Source organism: Sinohyriopsis cumingii, chromosome 4 (genome assembly GCF_028554795.1).
Source record: "Sinohyriopsis cumingii isolate HCF-2022 chromosome 4, ASM2855479v2, whole genome shotgun sequence".
Lineage (NCBI taxonomy): Eukaryota > Metazoa > Mollusca > Bivalvia > Unionida > Unionidae > Sinohyriopsis > Sinohyriopsis cumingii.
In genome coordinates this window covers 55,002,841-55,020,783 of record NC_142964.1, presented here as the reverse complement: position 1 = coordinate 55,020,783, position 17,943 = coordinate 55,002,841, and the positions used below count along the sequence as shown (strand labels likewise).

The window sequence follows — 17,943 nt, the reverse complement described above, 5'->3', positions numbered from 1 at the left end:
GGTTTATCATTCAAGTTAAATGTGGCTACCGTCTGTGTAGAAGGCTAGTTTATTATGATTATCTGTTAATCTTCTGTCTAATTCTATCCCAATCATACCAGTACGTTAATGTCGTATATGAATTTGAACGTAAGGCCTGAAATGAGATAATCATACAGTACCTTTACGCGGTGTATGAGTTTGAAAGTAAGGCCTCAAATGAGATAATCATACAGTACCTTTAAGCGGTGTATACGTTTGAACGAAGGGCCTGAAATAAGATAACCATGCAGTACCTTTAAGCGGTGTATGAGTTTGGACGTAAGGCCTGGAGTAAGATAACACTGGACAACAAATTTTTACAAAAGTCATGTTACTGAAATAAAATTAGTCAATTCTTATCAATTTTTATGTGCTGAACACGAATATGACAGTCAAATTGCAAAATTGGCTCTAGTTTTTTTGTAATCTGCAAGAAATTAATGTTTACATAACGAAATGCATTCCAATAGTAAAAGGTCAACTGTAATAGCCTACCTATAAAAAATCAAGTCATTGACTACATCTTAGATTTCTTCGCCTGTCTCTTGTACAGCTGTTCGGGAGCATCTCTGAGGAGTGTCCAGCAGTAGTCAGCCAGCATTGTAGTGGACCATTTTCCCTGGTATCTTTGTTCCATTGTTGCGATATCTTGATGAAAACGTTCGCCGTGTTCATCACTAACAATACCACAGTTGCTAGGAAAGAAATCCAAATGGGAATGAAGGAAGTGAATCTTTAGAGACATATTGCAGCCAAGTTTCTTATACTTCATCAACATGTCTTCTACTAGTTCCTTATAGTTTTCTGCCCTAACATTTCCGAGGAAGTTTGTAGAAACTAGGCGAAAAGCATTCCATGCTTGTTTCGCGTCACCTTCCAGCAAGTTGTTGAACCGGTCATCTTTGAAAAGCTCTCGAATCTGAGGACCCACAAAAACTCCCTCTTTAATCTTTGCTTCGCTGAGTCGAGGGAATTTTTCATGCAGGTATCGGAATGCTGGCAAAGTCCGGTCAATGGCTTTCACGAAGTTCTTCATCAAACCTAGTTTGATGTGAAGGGGTGGTAGCAAGATTTTCTGAGCCTCAACCAGAGCTGGGTGTTGGATATTCTTCTCTCCAATGGCTACATTCTGCCTGTGAGTCCATTCCTTCCTCATGTAGTGCATTTCCCTTGCTCGGCTATCCCACTCGCATAAGAAACACATGTATTTTGTATATCCTTGCTGCAGTCCCATTAAAAGGGCAACTACCTTCAAATCACCACAGAGGTGCCAGCTGTACTTGTTATACTCAATGGAATTCAGTAGCTGCCTTAAGTTATCGTATGTCTCTTTCATGTGGACAGCATACGCTACTGGAATAGATGGAAGAATGTTTCCATTGTGCAAAAGCACAGCCTTGAGACTCAGTTTCGAAGAGTCCACAAATAGTCTCCATTCTTGTGGGTCATGAGTGATTTTTAAAGCATTCATGAGGCCCTCAATATCGGAACAGAATATCAGATAACTTTCCTTTCTGAAGAAAGGCTCCAATTGCTGGTGGCGCTTTCGATATGCAGTAATTGTGACATCTTCTTCTAGAAGATTCCATTGTTGGAGTCTTGATCCTAGCAATTCTGCCTTGTTCTTTGATAAGTCCAAATCACGAATCAGGTCATTTAGTTCTTCCTGTGTTATTCTGTGTGGGGTTGATGATGCACCACAGTGAAAATCTGGATCACTGCATGCTGATGGACCAGGAGAAGAACAGGTCGACTCACCTTTGTCTTCGTCAGATGAATCAAGAGAATATTCTGCTGGAGGTTCTGGAATAGGAAGTCCCTCACCATGTGGAACTGGTCTCAATGCAGACGGAATGTTTGGGTAGACTATTCTCGACTTCTTTCGCTTCGTTATTCCGCCGGAAAGAGGAGGAACCAAGCAGAAGTAACAGTCATTTAGGTGGTTGCTTGGCTCTCTCCACACCATTGGGACTGCAAACGGCATTGATGACCTTTTGCAATTCAACCACTGTGAAAGCTGTGTTGTACATGTAGCACAGCATATATGCGGAGCCCAAGGCTTGTCTTGGTCACCAACCTTGCATCCGAAGTAAAGATGATATGCCTTCTTCACTTGAGAATTGATACTTTTCTTCTGGTTGGCAAATGTCACTTCCCCACAAATATAGCAAAAATTGTCCGCGGTATTAACACACTTTCGAGGCATTACTGTTCTTTATTGTACGTAAATGGATAAAATAATACGTTTTATGTAACAGTAGCTTGAACTGTCTCGCACAACGTCTAAAATATTTTAAATGCTGAACCTATCTGATTGGGCTTTATATAGTACACTGCTTACGTCAGCTTCAGCAGCCGCCTGGCATTAGTATAATAGGCCTACACATGTATAGTACACTGCTGACGTCAACTTACTTCAGCAGCCGCATGGCATTAGTATTGCATTGCATCAGAAAATGATGCAATCAACTGTGGATGATGTGAGCATGGTGGTATTATGCAATGTTACATCATTATTCCGGATGTTGCTGCAGTCCTACTGGAGAAATTTACACAGTGAAACATAGAAAATGAGGTATATGAATATCTTCAAAACGAGAGCCAATACAAATTTTTCACGGTTATATTCGTGTTCGGCACACCAAAATACTACAGATTAGGGCCTTTTCAAGTCAGTAATGATTTCACTGTTGACCAGTGTAACCATACAGTACCTTTAAGCCGTGTATACGTTTGAACGAAGGGCCTGAAATAAGATAACCATGCACGTAAGGCCTGGAGTAAGATAATCACACAGTACTTTGAAGCGGTGTATGAATTTTAACTTAAGTGATCAACAAAAGCTTTTGAAACTATGTGCAATTAATTTGAATGTGGACATCTCACTGGAGCTAGACTGTTGATAAAGTACATCTCTTCTAAGCGTCTAGCACCAGCTTAAACTCTCGTACCCGGCACATACTTTCCTTTGGTGATTATGTTTCTCTTACCCCCAGATAACAGACTTGTGATGATGTACATCTTTTCCACCCGTGTAACACCAGCTTATAACCTCGTACCCGGCCTATACTTTCCTTATGTGATTATCCATCACTTATCCCCCAGATATTAGACTGGGAGTTAACTGAACAGCGACATTAGCCAGATATTTACACTTTACTGTTGCGAAATACTGCCATGACCTTCGCTTTATTTCATAATCAACAACCAACCCCAACCCCCACCTCCCGAATTATTGGTAATAAACTTCTTGACGGCAAGGAAAAGAAAATCGGAATAACTTCAAAAATGAGTGCCTCCAATTTCAGGGTTTTGTTTAATATTCTTTCAAATGTGTGGGTTATTTAAAATTAAACTTTTATGTGTTTTGTCTGAAAGGATCTTCTTATTTTATGTAATTAGATTGTTTAATGAAAGTATGAGGGAAATCTCGACTATTTTACTGTTCGTTTCTTTCCTATCGGGACGCCATAAATCAATCAAGAAGCAGTCATCCTTGCTTAATCAACAAGATCGTGTAAAATTACAGCTTTAATTGATGTTATCTACAATAAAGAACATTTAATGTGTACCTAGGATATAAATGCAATGTGGGATATTTTGATTCTTTAAAAAAAAAAGATAACGTCAGATTTCAAATTCAGACAAGGGGTATAACTCTGTCAGATTTTTTAATAAAAAGAACATTACCTTTCTATGTTTGATATCATAATTCACATAGTTTCATTTTAATCCAAAACGTTTTACAACGCCAATGAGCAGAAACATTATGCATGTGAAAACATGTGCTTTAACTTTAAACGAGACAAATCTATGAAAATTGTAATTCCAATTGTGAATCAGGTTTTAATACTGGTTTCTTTCAAAAGGTTTTAAACAAAATAGTGAAACAAAATCAAACATATTAGTAAAAGAGGGGCTATAGCTCAAACCAACGAAATTTTATTTAAACGAAACTTGATCTTTATCTTCTTCATGCAATATCCCATCAATTTTATTTTATTTTTTTTTTGGTTTCCACGAAATTCTTAAGATGTTGTTGAAATGAGACGAAATTCGTGACTTGACAGACAGACAATAATACTATATTCACCTGTAACAAAATATGGATGAGATATAAATATCGTAACATGAAAGGACTCTTGGAGAACCACATTACCGACTGAATGAAACATCACATGCATAAGGCTGGCTGGAGGTCGATGCTTCCCCTATTTTCAAGGACATCAAAACATTTGTTTTCAACAGAAAGAATCTTAAACGCGCTAATATCACAAATAAGTACCTCTAATCAACTAATGACCACACATTCACGAGACCTAATTTCACACTTGCTTCTCAGTTGTATCGGGTCCGTGGTCTAAGACGCCCACCTTTACAGATCACTGACATCTCACCTCTGTCCGTGTGAGTTCGAATCTACACACGGCAAACGTGGATATGTGAGAAAGGTTGCCAGTGCCTTCCCATGGGTCGGTGGTAATTACTAGCATAATCTCGGATTCTTCCTCTACCAAATATATTTCCCACCATGAATGAAACATGTGCTGAAAATGGCATTAAAACCGCCCTAAGAATCATACCTGTATGATTTATCAGTATGTTTTTCTAAGCCGCATACTGATACTTCTTGTCATGTACCATAAAACATGATCCAAACAACTAATGCACCGAATTAGTCCAATCTCAAATGATCAGACATCATACGTGAGAATATGTTCAGACATTAGGGAGGGTCCATTTTAGTTCACGCTGCCTTAAGTCAGGCGAATACTGCACATTACATCTGCTTCTAATGGCTAGTTACTAGGTTTGAGAAATATCTCCCCACATTCAAACGAACCTATAGTAAAGCTATAAACGGAGGCATAAATAAAGATGTCTTATACTCTAGGCTGTTTTTTTTTTTATTCTGCAGGAGAAAAAGAGAATAGACAAGGAATCAGATCAACATCCGAATGATAATCCCTTGTTTTGGTCGTCATCATATAATGTAATTCCTGGCATAGCTGCAAGTAATACACTATACCCTGTGCCCTTCCATAACTCCAAATTACCTCCCCTGCAACCAATGGAAAAGGCTAAAAAGGGCGAGCATCGTAGGAAGAAAAAGAAGAAGCAAAAGAAGGAAAAAAAGAGGAAGAACAGGAACAAAATTGGCATATTTGAGGTAGAAATAACAACCGTGACTTGAGCAAAGGGAGGCGTACTGTCATATCTTAAAAAAAACTTCAAACGTCTCCAAGCCAGAATTTGCAAAGAAAGTTCAAACAAATTATTGTGATCTTTTTTGTATCATCTTTAAAAATTTTGTGTGGTTCATATTTCAACAGTATCAGATGTGATTTTCAGACTCAGGTGCTATCATTTTTAAAGGATATATTTATTTATTTATTAATATTCTTGTACTATGCCGCTGAACTGTTATGAGAGCCATTTGTAGTGTCCAAGAATAGCAATGACGTTTTCTTCTCTGTGATTTTTTCTGGAGACTTGCTAAACAGCGAAGAACGTTTCTTGAATTCAACAGAAAGCAGCGTTAAAATCTAAACAGGAAAAGAAATTTTGTCGAGTTCAGCCATAGAGTTTTTGCGTAGAATGACAAAGAAAATATATGTGATTCGGTCGGTTACGGATAGGGCACTTCCATTGAAAAATACATTTGTTTCATTTAATTGCAATTATTTCCAGAATGATACAACAAAACCTATTTTTTAGATATGTAAGCTAGTCTGTGACTTATAGGCTATGCAATGGATTTAATCTAAAATGTGAAAAATGAAGGAAATATATAAGAAACCTAGTTTAGTGATACCTACAAACCCAGCTTCGAAATGTATACCTCATCTGAGCATAACATTAGTTGGACTTATATGCTCCTTTGCTATATTCAACTTTTAAAAAAACGACAGGATCGATTTCTAAAAAATATGAAATAAAGCATTTCAAATTTATACAAATGTTGATCCATCCATGGTTCCCGTACTTTTCAAAAGTTAAATTTCCAGGGGTTTTCCAGGATGAAATTACCTTTTTCAAGGTTCACATATGACCATTACTTAATGGAGTTAATGAACATTTTAGATTATAAAAATGCATTTTCTAAATCTGAAGATGGTTCTCTTTCAAAGCTCTCCAAAAACATGGAAGTCAGAAAAGATGATCATGTACAAAACCACAAAATGTATCACATAAAACAAGTTTGACTATACTCCTATAAACTGGTCATTTCAATGTACAGAATAAAAATTCTAACTTTATTTTGCTGCATTATATAATGAACATAAATTATGTTTTGTTTCCTTTCAAACCTTTAATTCTAAAGAATTTATATATATATATATATATATATATATATATATATATATATATATATATATATATATATATATATATATATATATATATATATATAATAGAAAGTAATATTTCCAATTACAGTATAAAAAAAACAATAAACGCAAATAATTAGAATCTTGTCATGTAACGTAGAGTTTAACCCTGAATTTATGATTGCCAATAAAATCCCAAACAAGATTTTTCAACCTAATCTCCTTAACATGATCTGGTTAAAAGTCAAATCACATTTACGTTAGGGAATATTAGCCTGCTACATCGCGAATCCAGCCCTACTAGAAGACAAAAATTATAGGGCAGTAACTCATGCACATTACCTCCCCTTGATACCACCAGGTATCGCCAGTTTTTAGCTGAGCGAGACATTAATGCGGATGCTTGCATGGTGGGACATTTGGGAGGGTTTTCAAGCAATGTGAATGGGTAAGTATTCTCGGAGAATCATAATTTACTTGAAGAATTTGCTTTCTCCTTCGAATACGTTCCCCAATTACATTACGTTAGGAGAACAAGTAGTAGGAGGAGGGGAGGCTGAACATCCGGTCTCTTCCTCGGGTATCCTTTTGGAGATGAGTGGCTGGATTTCCCATATGAAATATAACCCGTTCTCCTAATAACCTCAGCAACACAGCCCAAGATGCCTTGATCTGGGACTCGAATATTTATATATACAATGTACATGGCTGAGAAGATGAATTTGAGATCTTCTCACCTACCCAAAATTTTCACTGGTGAATCCAGCGAAGCTAATGGTCTGTGTTGATTGGTCTAGTTGAGTCTGGTGGTCGCCTGTGCTGCTGACACCAGCCCAATCAGACCCAACGTTTGTTTCTGCGACGCTAAATTTCTGAGGTAAAAACTGAAGAAAGTTGACTCTGCATGCCTGCCAACATCTTCCAATATCTCGGATCGAAACATTGTATTTGACAGCGAGACTCTCAGAAGTGGCTCTAATCTCATGAGCCGTAATCCTAATGAGGCTACTCTGATCTTGTGAGATCTCAGAGTATGCCGAGCATATAACCCATTTCAACCACAAACCATGGGCTTGAGGGGTGATGCACTATTTTCTGAACTTGACCGGGAGGAAGTGATATCTGTGCATGTCACAACTTCTCTCTGTGCGTCTCAAGTAGCGTTGAGGGCGCAGACATGAGACTACTCTGATCTGGTGAGATGTCAGAGTACACCAAGCACATATATGATCACCTTCAGCCAGGAATAAAGGGTGTGAAGCATGATATCCTGTGTTCTGTCTCACAAAGATTGCTCGAAATTTCGGAGCAGCAAGTCATGTGAGAAAAGATGTTGATTGTGCCATGACTTGATTACTTGTCTCTGTGCATCTCAAGAAGTGCTTGAGGATGAAGACGGGATCTTGCATGGCTGCCTCTCAAGACTTGTCTATGGAAAAGAGAGTACAAAATGACTCGGTTACCTACAGACGACAACTGATTCTTGGCACTAATGATGGTTGTATAAGGAGGACTACTGAATGATCAGAACTGAACAGAAGATAGTTCGGGTTGACTGAAAGGACATGTAGCTCACTGATCCTACATGTGAAGGCTAAAGCTATCAGGAAGCAAGTCTTGTACGATAGGAACTGTAGTGAAGCATGAGCAAGAGATTCAAACTTGCTTGAGTTGAGCAAAGTTAGAACCCAAGACAAATTCCATTTTGGAAATAATGTTACGGATTTTGGTTGCAGGAGATCAAACTGTCTAACAGATCTGTCATGATGTCAGAATGTGTCAAGATCATTTATCCCTGAGGGAGCGAACATAATCTTAAATGGCTGCCATTTTCAACCTGGCTAAGGAAGAAAGCGAGCAGGGACACTGGTTGACTACCAACAGACGGTAGTCTGTTCTGGGATAAAAATCGCGATGTTATCTTGAGAACAACCAAATCCTCCGATCTGAAATGAAGAGAATTCTGGTGAACATAAAGAGGGACGCAGCCTTCTTACCCTGTATGCTGAAGCTAAAGCTATCAGTAAACATGGTCTGTATGATAGTGACTTTAACAATGTGTAGACTAGAAGTTTAAAGGGGTTTGAATCTAGCTATGTTAACAAAACCCGATTGGATCCCTTTGGAGACAAATAAGGGACATTGGTCAAGGAGACCAACACTGTATAAAAGATCCAATAGTAGATCTCTATCCCACACAAACATATAGTAATGATGCCCGAATTTGTCCAATATCATAGGGCGGTGGCCTTTGGTAACAATAGGGTCCAGCTGTTTCTCATCCAAGAAGAGAGTCAGAGAAAGTCGGCCAGATGAAGGATAGAGGCACGCAGATGGGCGATAAAGATGGTAACTCTCTAGATTCTCTCCACAAATGAAGGCTTGACTTGTCTGACTCGCATAGCTGAGCAAGTAGAAGAAGAGGGCAGTCAATTCAGGTTGGCCGGAATCTTCCTGTGTGTATAATATCAATGGGAAAATTAGATCGCTGATCGTTGTGCTCTATTTCGGAGTCATCTTGCCAGTCTGACCCCGTAAATGTAGCACCATAGGAGGGGGGGCATAGGCCCATGACCCCTCCAAGATGGCTGACAGTGTATCTCACGGCTCACGCTAGTGTCTTGAACTGGGAAGGACGAAGGTGGGTAGCTGTTGATTCCACCCTGTTGTCAAACGGTCGATCATTGGATGCGCTTGAAGTGTGTGAATCCAAGTGATGACCAACTGATGGATGGGACATTCCGTGTGAAGGACATGACCCGTACTGGATTGATTCTCTGTGAAGCCACTGATGCAGCCAGAAGATGTCTGAATTGTATGTCGATATGGGGATTGTTGCATTCACGTAGAAAAATGCCAAATCAGAATACCGGACAAGTGGTCTGGTACCTCCCTATTTGAGGATATAGGTCATCACCACAGTGTTGTCAGACCAAAAGAGGACCGATTTGACCCCATGATCGATCTTTACAGAAATAAAAGGCATTCATGACAGCCTTCCTTTCTGAGATACTGATCCATAGAGACCATTTCCTAGGTGTCGCTAATGGTAATGAAGGTCAGCAACAGGTTGATACTCCAATCATGTGCACAGGAAGCGGTACTTTACGTTATTCCTGCCTGGGCTTCTTCAGCACGATTCCAATGGTCAGCCAGCCCAGATTGCCCCACTGATGTAGGAATGATCAAATTTCTGGTGCGATCATGACTGCTTGATTAGGTGGACGTTAAATGGGGCACCAATGTGATGACAAGGCCAGCATAACGAGACAGCTGAGCGGGGTCAAGTACGCTGCCGTATAATAGCTGAGGAGTTGCAAGAACTCTCCCGATGAAATCCAAGTCTTGATGGAAATGGACTCAATGAGTTTGACGATTCTGGGAGTGCAAACACAAAGGGATGTGCCAGATTCCGGTTGGTTAAGAATTCCATGCCCAAATGGACGAAATTCTGGGATGTACAGAGGTATGAACTTTCCAAATTGTGAAAAGACCTAGATGATCTAGCAGAGAAGTGAGATTGATCCACCATGGAGTAGGATTGAACTTACCACGTGTTTCTTTAAGATGCTGTCCAGGTACATTGCTGTCGATGTAGATGATGATGCCTGGAATCAGGAGACAGTGGAGTCCCTAGTGTGACTGAAAACCCAAGGGTTGATGAGGGCCGAAGGGAAAAATGGTGAGTTGAGAACGGTGTTGTAAAAACGGTGAGTTGATAACGGTGCTGTGGTAAACATGGAAACTATCAATAGATGGGGTGGATAGAGACATGGAAATATACATCTGTCAGATCAAGACTAACGGCATACTTGCCGCATCTGTTTGCATGCCAAAGCATGTCTTGAGTAACTCATTGGGGAACATGTCCTTAGCACAAGCTTCCACGTCTTATATGAGCGACTGTATCCTCTGTTGTCGAAAGGTCTCAATCTCCCAATCTGACCATGTATTGTGCGAATGGGCGAGGGGGTTGTTGATGAACGAAACCCCCTCTGACTGACCTGGATCAGTCTCCCTCAGCTCAAATCGGTTTCATACAGCCACTGTACTATTGTATATAGGGGTCAGTGTGGGTGCACATGCGAATATTGATGACTCATCACCCTTAGGCTTCAAGCCCAGTATAAGTCAAGCAGGTGGCCTTGATGACACTACTTGGTCGTATCTCTGCAAGACACAATCTCTCCCTTGAGTAAGTACTCTAATATCCGGCATTGTTGACAAAGACAGCACTGCCAACATCACTGTATTTACTCGCACTGTCGGCATCACCGTCTTTACCCGCACTGTCGGCATCGCCACACTGCTGATATCTCTGGCCTTTCATGTACTGTTGGCATCGTCACACCTCCAGCCTTTCTAGATGGACGGATCTATCACTAAGATCGCCATAAACATTGTTGGGACGGCTGGACTGCTGGTAATGTCGGGGCGACTGCCTGTTTTGGCTGGACAGGCGGTGTCAGTACATCAATATTATTATTATTATCTGGGTCAAGCTGATCAATCATAAATCCCGTGAACCCCGACTTACCAGCCTGAAGGCCAAGCTGATCAGTCATAAATCCCGTGAACCCCGACTTACCAGCCTGAAGGCCAAGCTGATCAGTCATAAATCCCGTGAACCCCGACTTACCAGCCTGAAGGCCAAGCTGACGTGTGGAGGCTTAACCCATCTTAGCTGCCTGACAATGGGGAATATTCCCCTAATGTTTTGCTCACATTGAAGAGTGCAGCTTCGACCGCTGTACCAAGTGATGCATCTTATCCAGTGATGGATGGTCCCATGCTTTATCCTCTCCGTCCCTGACATATGGTATGTGATGGTTCCGTGCGACAAACTTTAGCTGGGGGGGGGGATTCCAGAGACCCTTCCCCCCAGCTTACTGAGGCTAATCTTGGGTGAAGATTAAGGATGTCAGAGGTATCCTGCCATGTGCATGTCATGTGTGTAGTAAACATTCCTCCTGAAATGACACCAGATGAGAGAAAACAAAGCATTAGCAAATTAGCTAATAGTATCAGTCATCTAATCCATACTATTATATTAGACACGCTGCATGCATAACATAACAAAGTAGGAGTCATGGTGGACTTCCATGCATATAGATGGATTCAATAAATATTCTGCAGACATGACATGAAAGACAATAAGTAAAGCAGAATCTTGTAAAGGGTTGAAAGTACTAGGTTGCTAAAACACTGCTGTAACAAACAGATTCGTGCTCCGATACAAGAAACACAACAAAGTAGAAACTAGTAATATATTGAAATTACTAGGTCGCTGAAATAAAACACTTTTGTAACCATATTTGATACATGCTACATAACGAAAACCATGTATACATAACATGAACAAAACACGAGTCATGGTAAACTTCCATGCTCTGAAGTGGCCTGTAGAATGTTTAATTGATATATGCTAAAATGACACAACAGACATAAACTAAAGCAGAAACTTGCATTCTGTAAAATTACTAGGTCGCTAAAAATGCTGTTGTAACTGACAGATCGGTGAATTGTCAAATAAGAAACCTATGGCCCTGTTTAAAACTATGTTGCATGCTTGGTTAATAATAAATATATCAAAACAGCATGCAGTACAAATAAATAGAGCATAATTACCAAGCAGCACTTCAGAATTTGCTATTATGAGCTCCGTAGCAGACGGCGCAAGTGATTAAAATCAAATGTACGCTAACCCATAATAACCTTGTGTAAGGTCAATGATAGTGTGGTGAGATGAAGTCCCGACAAGTGACTGATCTCTCAAAATATTGGCAGAAATTGTAAAATAAAGTATACAACCTGCAGTAGGTTGATAAATCTGCATTATAAATGCAACACGAACGTTGGATGGGTCCAAAGGAACACAACAATGGGCTGGATTGTTGGAGGCTATTGTACTCCGTGTTTCTCATAACACAGCAAAGCTAAAAACTGGTGACACCTGGTGGTATTAAGGGCAGGTAATGGGCAAGAGCTACTGCCCTTGGTCTATCTACAAACAGACAATAAGACAATTTTCGTCTTTTAGTAGGGCTGGATTTGCAAGGTAGCAGGCTAATAGTTCCTAATCTAATGTGATTTGGGAACATATTCGAAGGAGAATCCAGATTTGTCTGCTTCATTAAAATTTATTTTTAAGGTATGTTGAGCATATTTGGAATTTTCCAACCCTGATTTACTGTTAAACAAAATATATTTTCCAAGGACTTAGAACAATGTTGCAACTTGAGAAAAGCTGCACTAAAACAAGAAAAATGCATGCTTTTACAATTGATACAATGCAAATTCTACCTCCATCACCAACTTAAATCAATACTACTGTTATATATATATGATTTAATTTATATCTGATTTAATTGTTTGCAAGTTTTAAGATCTTTTTATTTTTTAATTTCATTATATGTCAAAATAATGTAGTTCTGTTTACAAGGAACTAGATACTTTTTTCCAGGAAATAGTTTGACCGTGACTGTTCATTTGTGTAAACATATAAGGCTGACCTGGTTTCCGACCTTAATTAAAAATTAGTAACAGCAACATGAGCAAATTGTTTTTAATTTATTTTTATTGTAAGGTTGAGATCGAGGCTGTGTTGGATACGTGACCCCCAAACTGTAAATAGTTTTTAGTTAGGTAAACAACTTTTTTTCTCGGAGTAAAATGATTGGCTTTTATCAAGGTCATATGGGGGCTCCCGTGATGTTTTATATGTAAACATGATAACATAATCCTCTATTTTCCAATTAGGCATTTCCAAAATTGTGCATTACTTAGTATAATAGTGATGCTTAGAGACTATTATGGGATACAGCATATGTCATCGCCTTCCATCTTACTAAGAACAAAGGGTATGAGGATTCTGTCAGCAATTACTGATGACAATGCTTTCCACTGGCCTGATTAGGAAATGTAAACTTCTGTATGGTTTAGTCCAGATCTTGAACACATGTTTGTGAATATAATGTACAATGAAAATAATATAAATGGCCATGTTATGAGGAGAAAGTGATGTTATGCATAGTTCATGAAATTCAAGAAAACTGATTATTGTTCAGTAAAGACTTCAAAAACATTTACATCTCTAGCTGTGACTATACATTTAAACAATTATAGTTCTATGTTGGTTCTGATTTGCTAACCATCCCATTTCTTTAAATTACAGATTTCCTAACATAAAATTAGTCATTTTACATGTCAGTTCAAGTTTCACATCAGTCAAGTGAAGAAACATTGACTCATGAGAGAAAAATTCAAGTTTCCTTGATATCCATGTCAGTTTTAAGAGAAACTAGGCAAAGGTAGAAGATAAACAAAAAAACTAATGTTGTTTTGATTGTGGTAGTGTGGTATCTAATGTATATTTCTCAAATGGCATGGCTGACACATTATGTGATTGGTTAATGACAGCACTCGTGAAACAGAGGTCAAACCGAGATAAGAGTGTCTATATTCATAAGTGATGTTGACGATGCCTGCTGAAACAAACAGAATTGATTCAGATATTTTTGAATGAATAGCCATGGAGTATAATGCAGTTTACCACCAAATGTCCCAGCTATTGCAAAAGGACACAAGTAATTTTCTGTGTCCTCAGAGAATATGTAGATTAGACAATAAATAAACAAACATTAGTAAGAGGCAAACTATATTACAATTAGGCAATTACAACTATTCATTGGAAGTATGTTAAAAGACAAAGAAATCCTTCTACCAGTCATCATAACTGGATCTGAACTGTAAAGAAAAAAAAAGTGTTCAACGTAAACTACACTGCGCAGACCTAGCCTCCATTGCTGAAACCCGGAAACTTCAGTGCTTTGCATTGAGATGGGCTTCTGGTTGTTGACATTACCAAGTACAGAATATTTGTCAGGAAACAAACACCACCACATTGTTGTTCTTTGGTCAAGTTCTCTGAAATAACCTGGAGAAAATTAATATAATGTTTTGATATTTTGAAAGAAACAGCATGCATTACATAGAAAAATTTAACACAATACAATTTTAAAAGTTGTTTTAATCAAAAGATCGAAAGTTTTATTAAGCTAATAATGTACATATAGCAAGATCATTCACCTGGTGACACTGACCAAACATCAAGTCTAATGCAACAGAATGAAGGCTAGGTTATAACCTTGTTATTTGGCTGCTATTTGTCAAATTTTATTAAATTCTGTTGACAGTGGTTTGTGAAATTTACATTACCTTTTTTATTGCTAGTAACATAGTATCCAAATTCAATAGTAGCTATGTCATTTTTGCAGCTGTAAATAATCTGAAGGGCCTTCATACCAAATACTTTGTCTGATTTGGTCAAATTATGTTGAGACATTTTGAGAAGAAATCTTATATCTTCTAATTTAATGGAGGAGGTCACATGTTATGGTGATTTCGAACCATAAAAATAAGTATTGGTCAAGAATGATAATATTAATGATATCGAGTTTGATCATACTTGGCCACTCATTTTTTCAGAAGCCTTCAAGTAGCTAGCAAATTATAATTAATAGAGAATGCACAACACAGAATTATAAAATAAACTCATTTAGATCTTTATGGCTCTTAAATTATTTCATGCCTAAGTGACTTAAAATTAAAATAGTCACTTTTCACACCTCAACAGTTTGAAATCAGTCAGAAAAAGCTGTTAATTTTGGATTGCACATAGCCAAAAAAATCAATTTTACTGTAACAATTAATAAAGCAAGCTGCTGTATCAAACATATTTACCAACAATGCTGCCATGGTTGGGCTGTATTATGGTATGGGAAATTTTTTCTTGACCCTCCAAATCAGATTTATCAAACTGGTTGGTTTGAGTATTACCTACATAATTTTAGCCATACTCTGCCTCATCAATACTACCTACTCAATTTTCTGTTCTTCGATTTTGTTTGGTACCGTCATCTTGATTAAGATCTATGTCAAGATAATCATATTCGAGTTCAAGAGGTTAAAACTAGTTGAAGAAAGGTCTTCACTATCTATAATTGGTGCTATCAATGATGAATTCCTGGTTAGACCCTTTGCATTTTCTTCAGATCTTGTCACTGGTTACTTGGTTGTTAAAGATTTCTTTGCTTTAGGTGTACCTGGAGAACTTAATTTGGCAGGAGACTTTGCTGAACATATCGAGCTGGGTTTTGCAGGAGACTTGTTTGGAGTCTTTAATTCTGGAGATCTTGATTGGCTGGAAATCTTGATTTTGATAACAATTTGGATGGAGTACATTTGGATTTTATTGACGTGTTTGCTGGGGAGCTGTATTTTGCTGGTGACTGGACTAATCTGAATTCTGCTAGCAACCTTGCTGGATATATGGATTTTTCTGGAGACCTGAATCAAGGAGACCTTGATTTTTATGGAGACTTGAACAGTGCTGAAAGCTTGAATGGAGAATTTGATTTTGTTGGTGATCTCAATTTTGCTGGAGTTGACTTGGCCTGAGATCTTGATTTTTGTGGTTTAGCCAAAGTCTTATCTATAGCAGTGATTGGACTTGGGCTCCCACTTTGAATGTTAGAAATGCCACTATTTCAGCAACTTTCATAGCATCAAGTTTCTTAACTGGTGTCCGTATCAGGCTGTGCTTTTATCAATTCAGATTTTTCCCTTTCCTCAATTTTTGCTGTTTGGACTCGCAAGCAGCTTCACTTTGCAGCACTCTTTTCAACTTCAGGCTTGCACCCCTTTTTTCTGATGTTTGCATTTCCACTGAAAGGGATTCTAGCTTTTCTTCACAGTCTACCTTGGTAATGTCCACTTCTTCCATATATTGGTTTATGTAGCTTTTGTAAGTGGAACAAATAAAATAAAAATACAAATATAAATCCATCCAACCAAAGAATTACTGTTGCTCCCCCACCTCTAAATTAAATGGTAGATCCCTAAACATAATAATTTAGAATTATATATTCCAACAGGTCTAGTCTATTATGATACTCTTTACCAGTGTGTCAGCTATTTTTGTGGAAACAAATTCAGCTATCAAAAACCAAGAACAAAATTCTCTTGCTTGGATTCACAGCAACCAGAACAAAAAAAAAAATCATATAATATCCATTATATTTAAGAAAATAAAATATCATGAGATAAAGAAAATCTCTTGGTTTTTTATACAGGTTTACCTTTGTATGTGGAAATATGTATGACTAATGGGTTTTTGTGTCCTTTTGGAGGGCAATTTAGTATGTATGCAAAAAATCAGCCATTTTCAACCCCCTTCCCCACTAATGCATCGTGTACTTTTATGCGAATATTGGCTGCAGACAACAATTATTTTTGACTGTAATTTACTGTTCTAGAAACCAGTAAGCAGTCTAGCTGTTAGCTTCTTTATATCAAGGGCTTCCATTCGCTCTGATATGCAAACAAGTTGATAGTGTTAGAAGCCCCCTTGCAATAATCAGGTTAGAAATGATAAACTGACTAGCATAATTGCCTGTCCCAAGACGGGAGTCATAAAAAAGTTTGCACATAGAAAAAATGGAATGAGCAAGTTTAAACGTTTGAACATAAAAATTAAAAAAAGTATTTTAAAAATATTTTAAAAAGTGGAATGCTGCAGTGAGTTTCAAACTTGCGACCTCTTGTTTGGCAGATGTGACACACAAGAAGAATGTTTATTTATATAAGATGAATGAAATGATTAAGCTTTATGCATTTTTTTTATATCCCTGATTATTTTCTTTTTAAATTCAGTAGCGGGTACAAACAAATGGGAAGGTTTGTGAATATTAAAGGTTGGCTAAGGCAAATATGTGTTGCTATAATAAAGACTGTATTATCATATGTGTACATGCTACTTGGTTTTACTCGTTCCCCCAAACACGCAACAACCCCTTGTGCGTAAGTACCAAAAGGACAGCCACATACAGAATGCAGATCAAAACATTTTACACTATAAATTATTAATACAAATACTATTACTAAATATAATAATAATATTAATAATAAATAATAATAATAATAATAATAATAATAATAATAGTACTTACTGCCTGAGAAAACAACCTGCCCGACGTATGGTTGATCAATTAACTGTTCCAATCCCTCATCATCTAGCAGAGAAGTTTTAAACAGAACAGATACCTGAATGCTATAGCTCTTACCTGGCCAACATACTGAAAGAAAACTACAAAGTGAGAACTATCCATGAAACATTTTGGAAACCAGTTGGATCTGAATGTCATCTTTCAAAGTTTTTTGATTTTCCGACTAATCCTGTAAATCAGCCAAACAGTGAAGCATCAGCATTCCTACTCTAGCATTCCTACTCTAGCATTCCCACTCTAGCATTCCTATTCTAGCATGTACATGTTGATCATAAAGCTGCTTTCGTCCCTCAGAACTACAGTGAACTATGTCAAGTCAGGTGCTGGGCAAATAATCAGTAGACAACCGCATTGGTTGAAAACATCTCTTTTGAAAAGAAAGATCATCAAATAATTCCAATGGAACCAAGCAACAAAAAATGATATGGACCATATTTGAAAACAAAATCACATGCCATGAGTATAGTTTTTCTGACTTAAAATTTATACCTGGTCAATATATATATATGCAATGGTCAGCATAT

At 37.9% G+C, this 17,943-nt stretch overlaps 1 protein-coding gene and 1 long non-coding RNA gene across 2 annotated transcripts in view; one reads left to right on the top strand and one right to left on the bottom strand.

The window, feature by feature from the left end:
• Window positions 1-5,215, top strand: part of LOC149801199 (uncharacterized) — a 32,294-nt gene extending 27,079 nt beyond the window's left edge. Inside the window, exon 7 of the mRNA XM_089956777.1 lies at window positions 4,940-5,215. Coding sequence (XP_089812903.1) covers window positions 4,940-5,215 — 276 coding nt within the window. The remainder of the gene's footprint in view (window positions 1-4,939) is intronic.
• An 8,782-nt stretch (window positions 5,216-13,997) lies between these two features.
• LOC149801198 (uncharacterized) lies at window positions 13,998-17,626 on the bottom strand. Its single transcript, XR_016420445.1, has 2 exons — window positions 17,363-17,626; window positions 13,998-14,289 (listed from the first exon to the last, which is right to left on the bottom strand). It is a non-coding gene; the product is annotated as an uncharacterized LOC149801198 (long non-coding RNA).
• Between the last annotated feature and the right edge of the window lie 317 nt (window positions 17,627-17,943).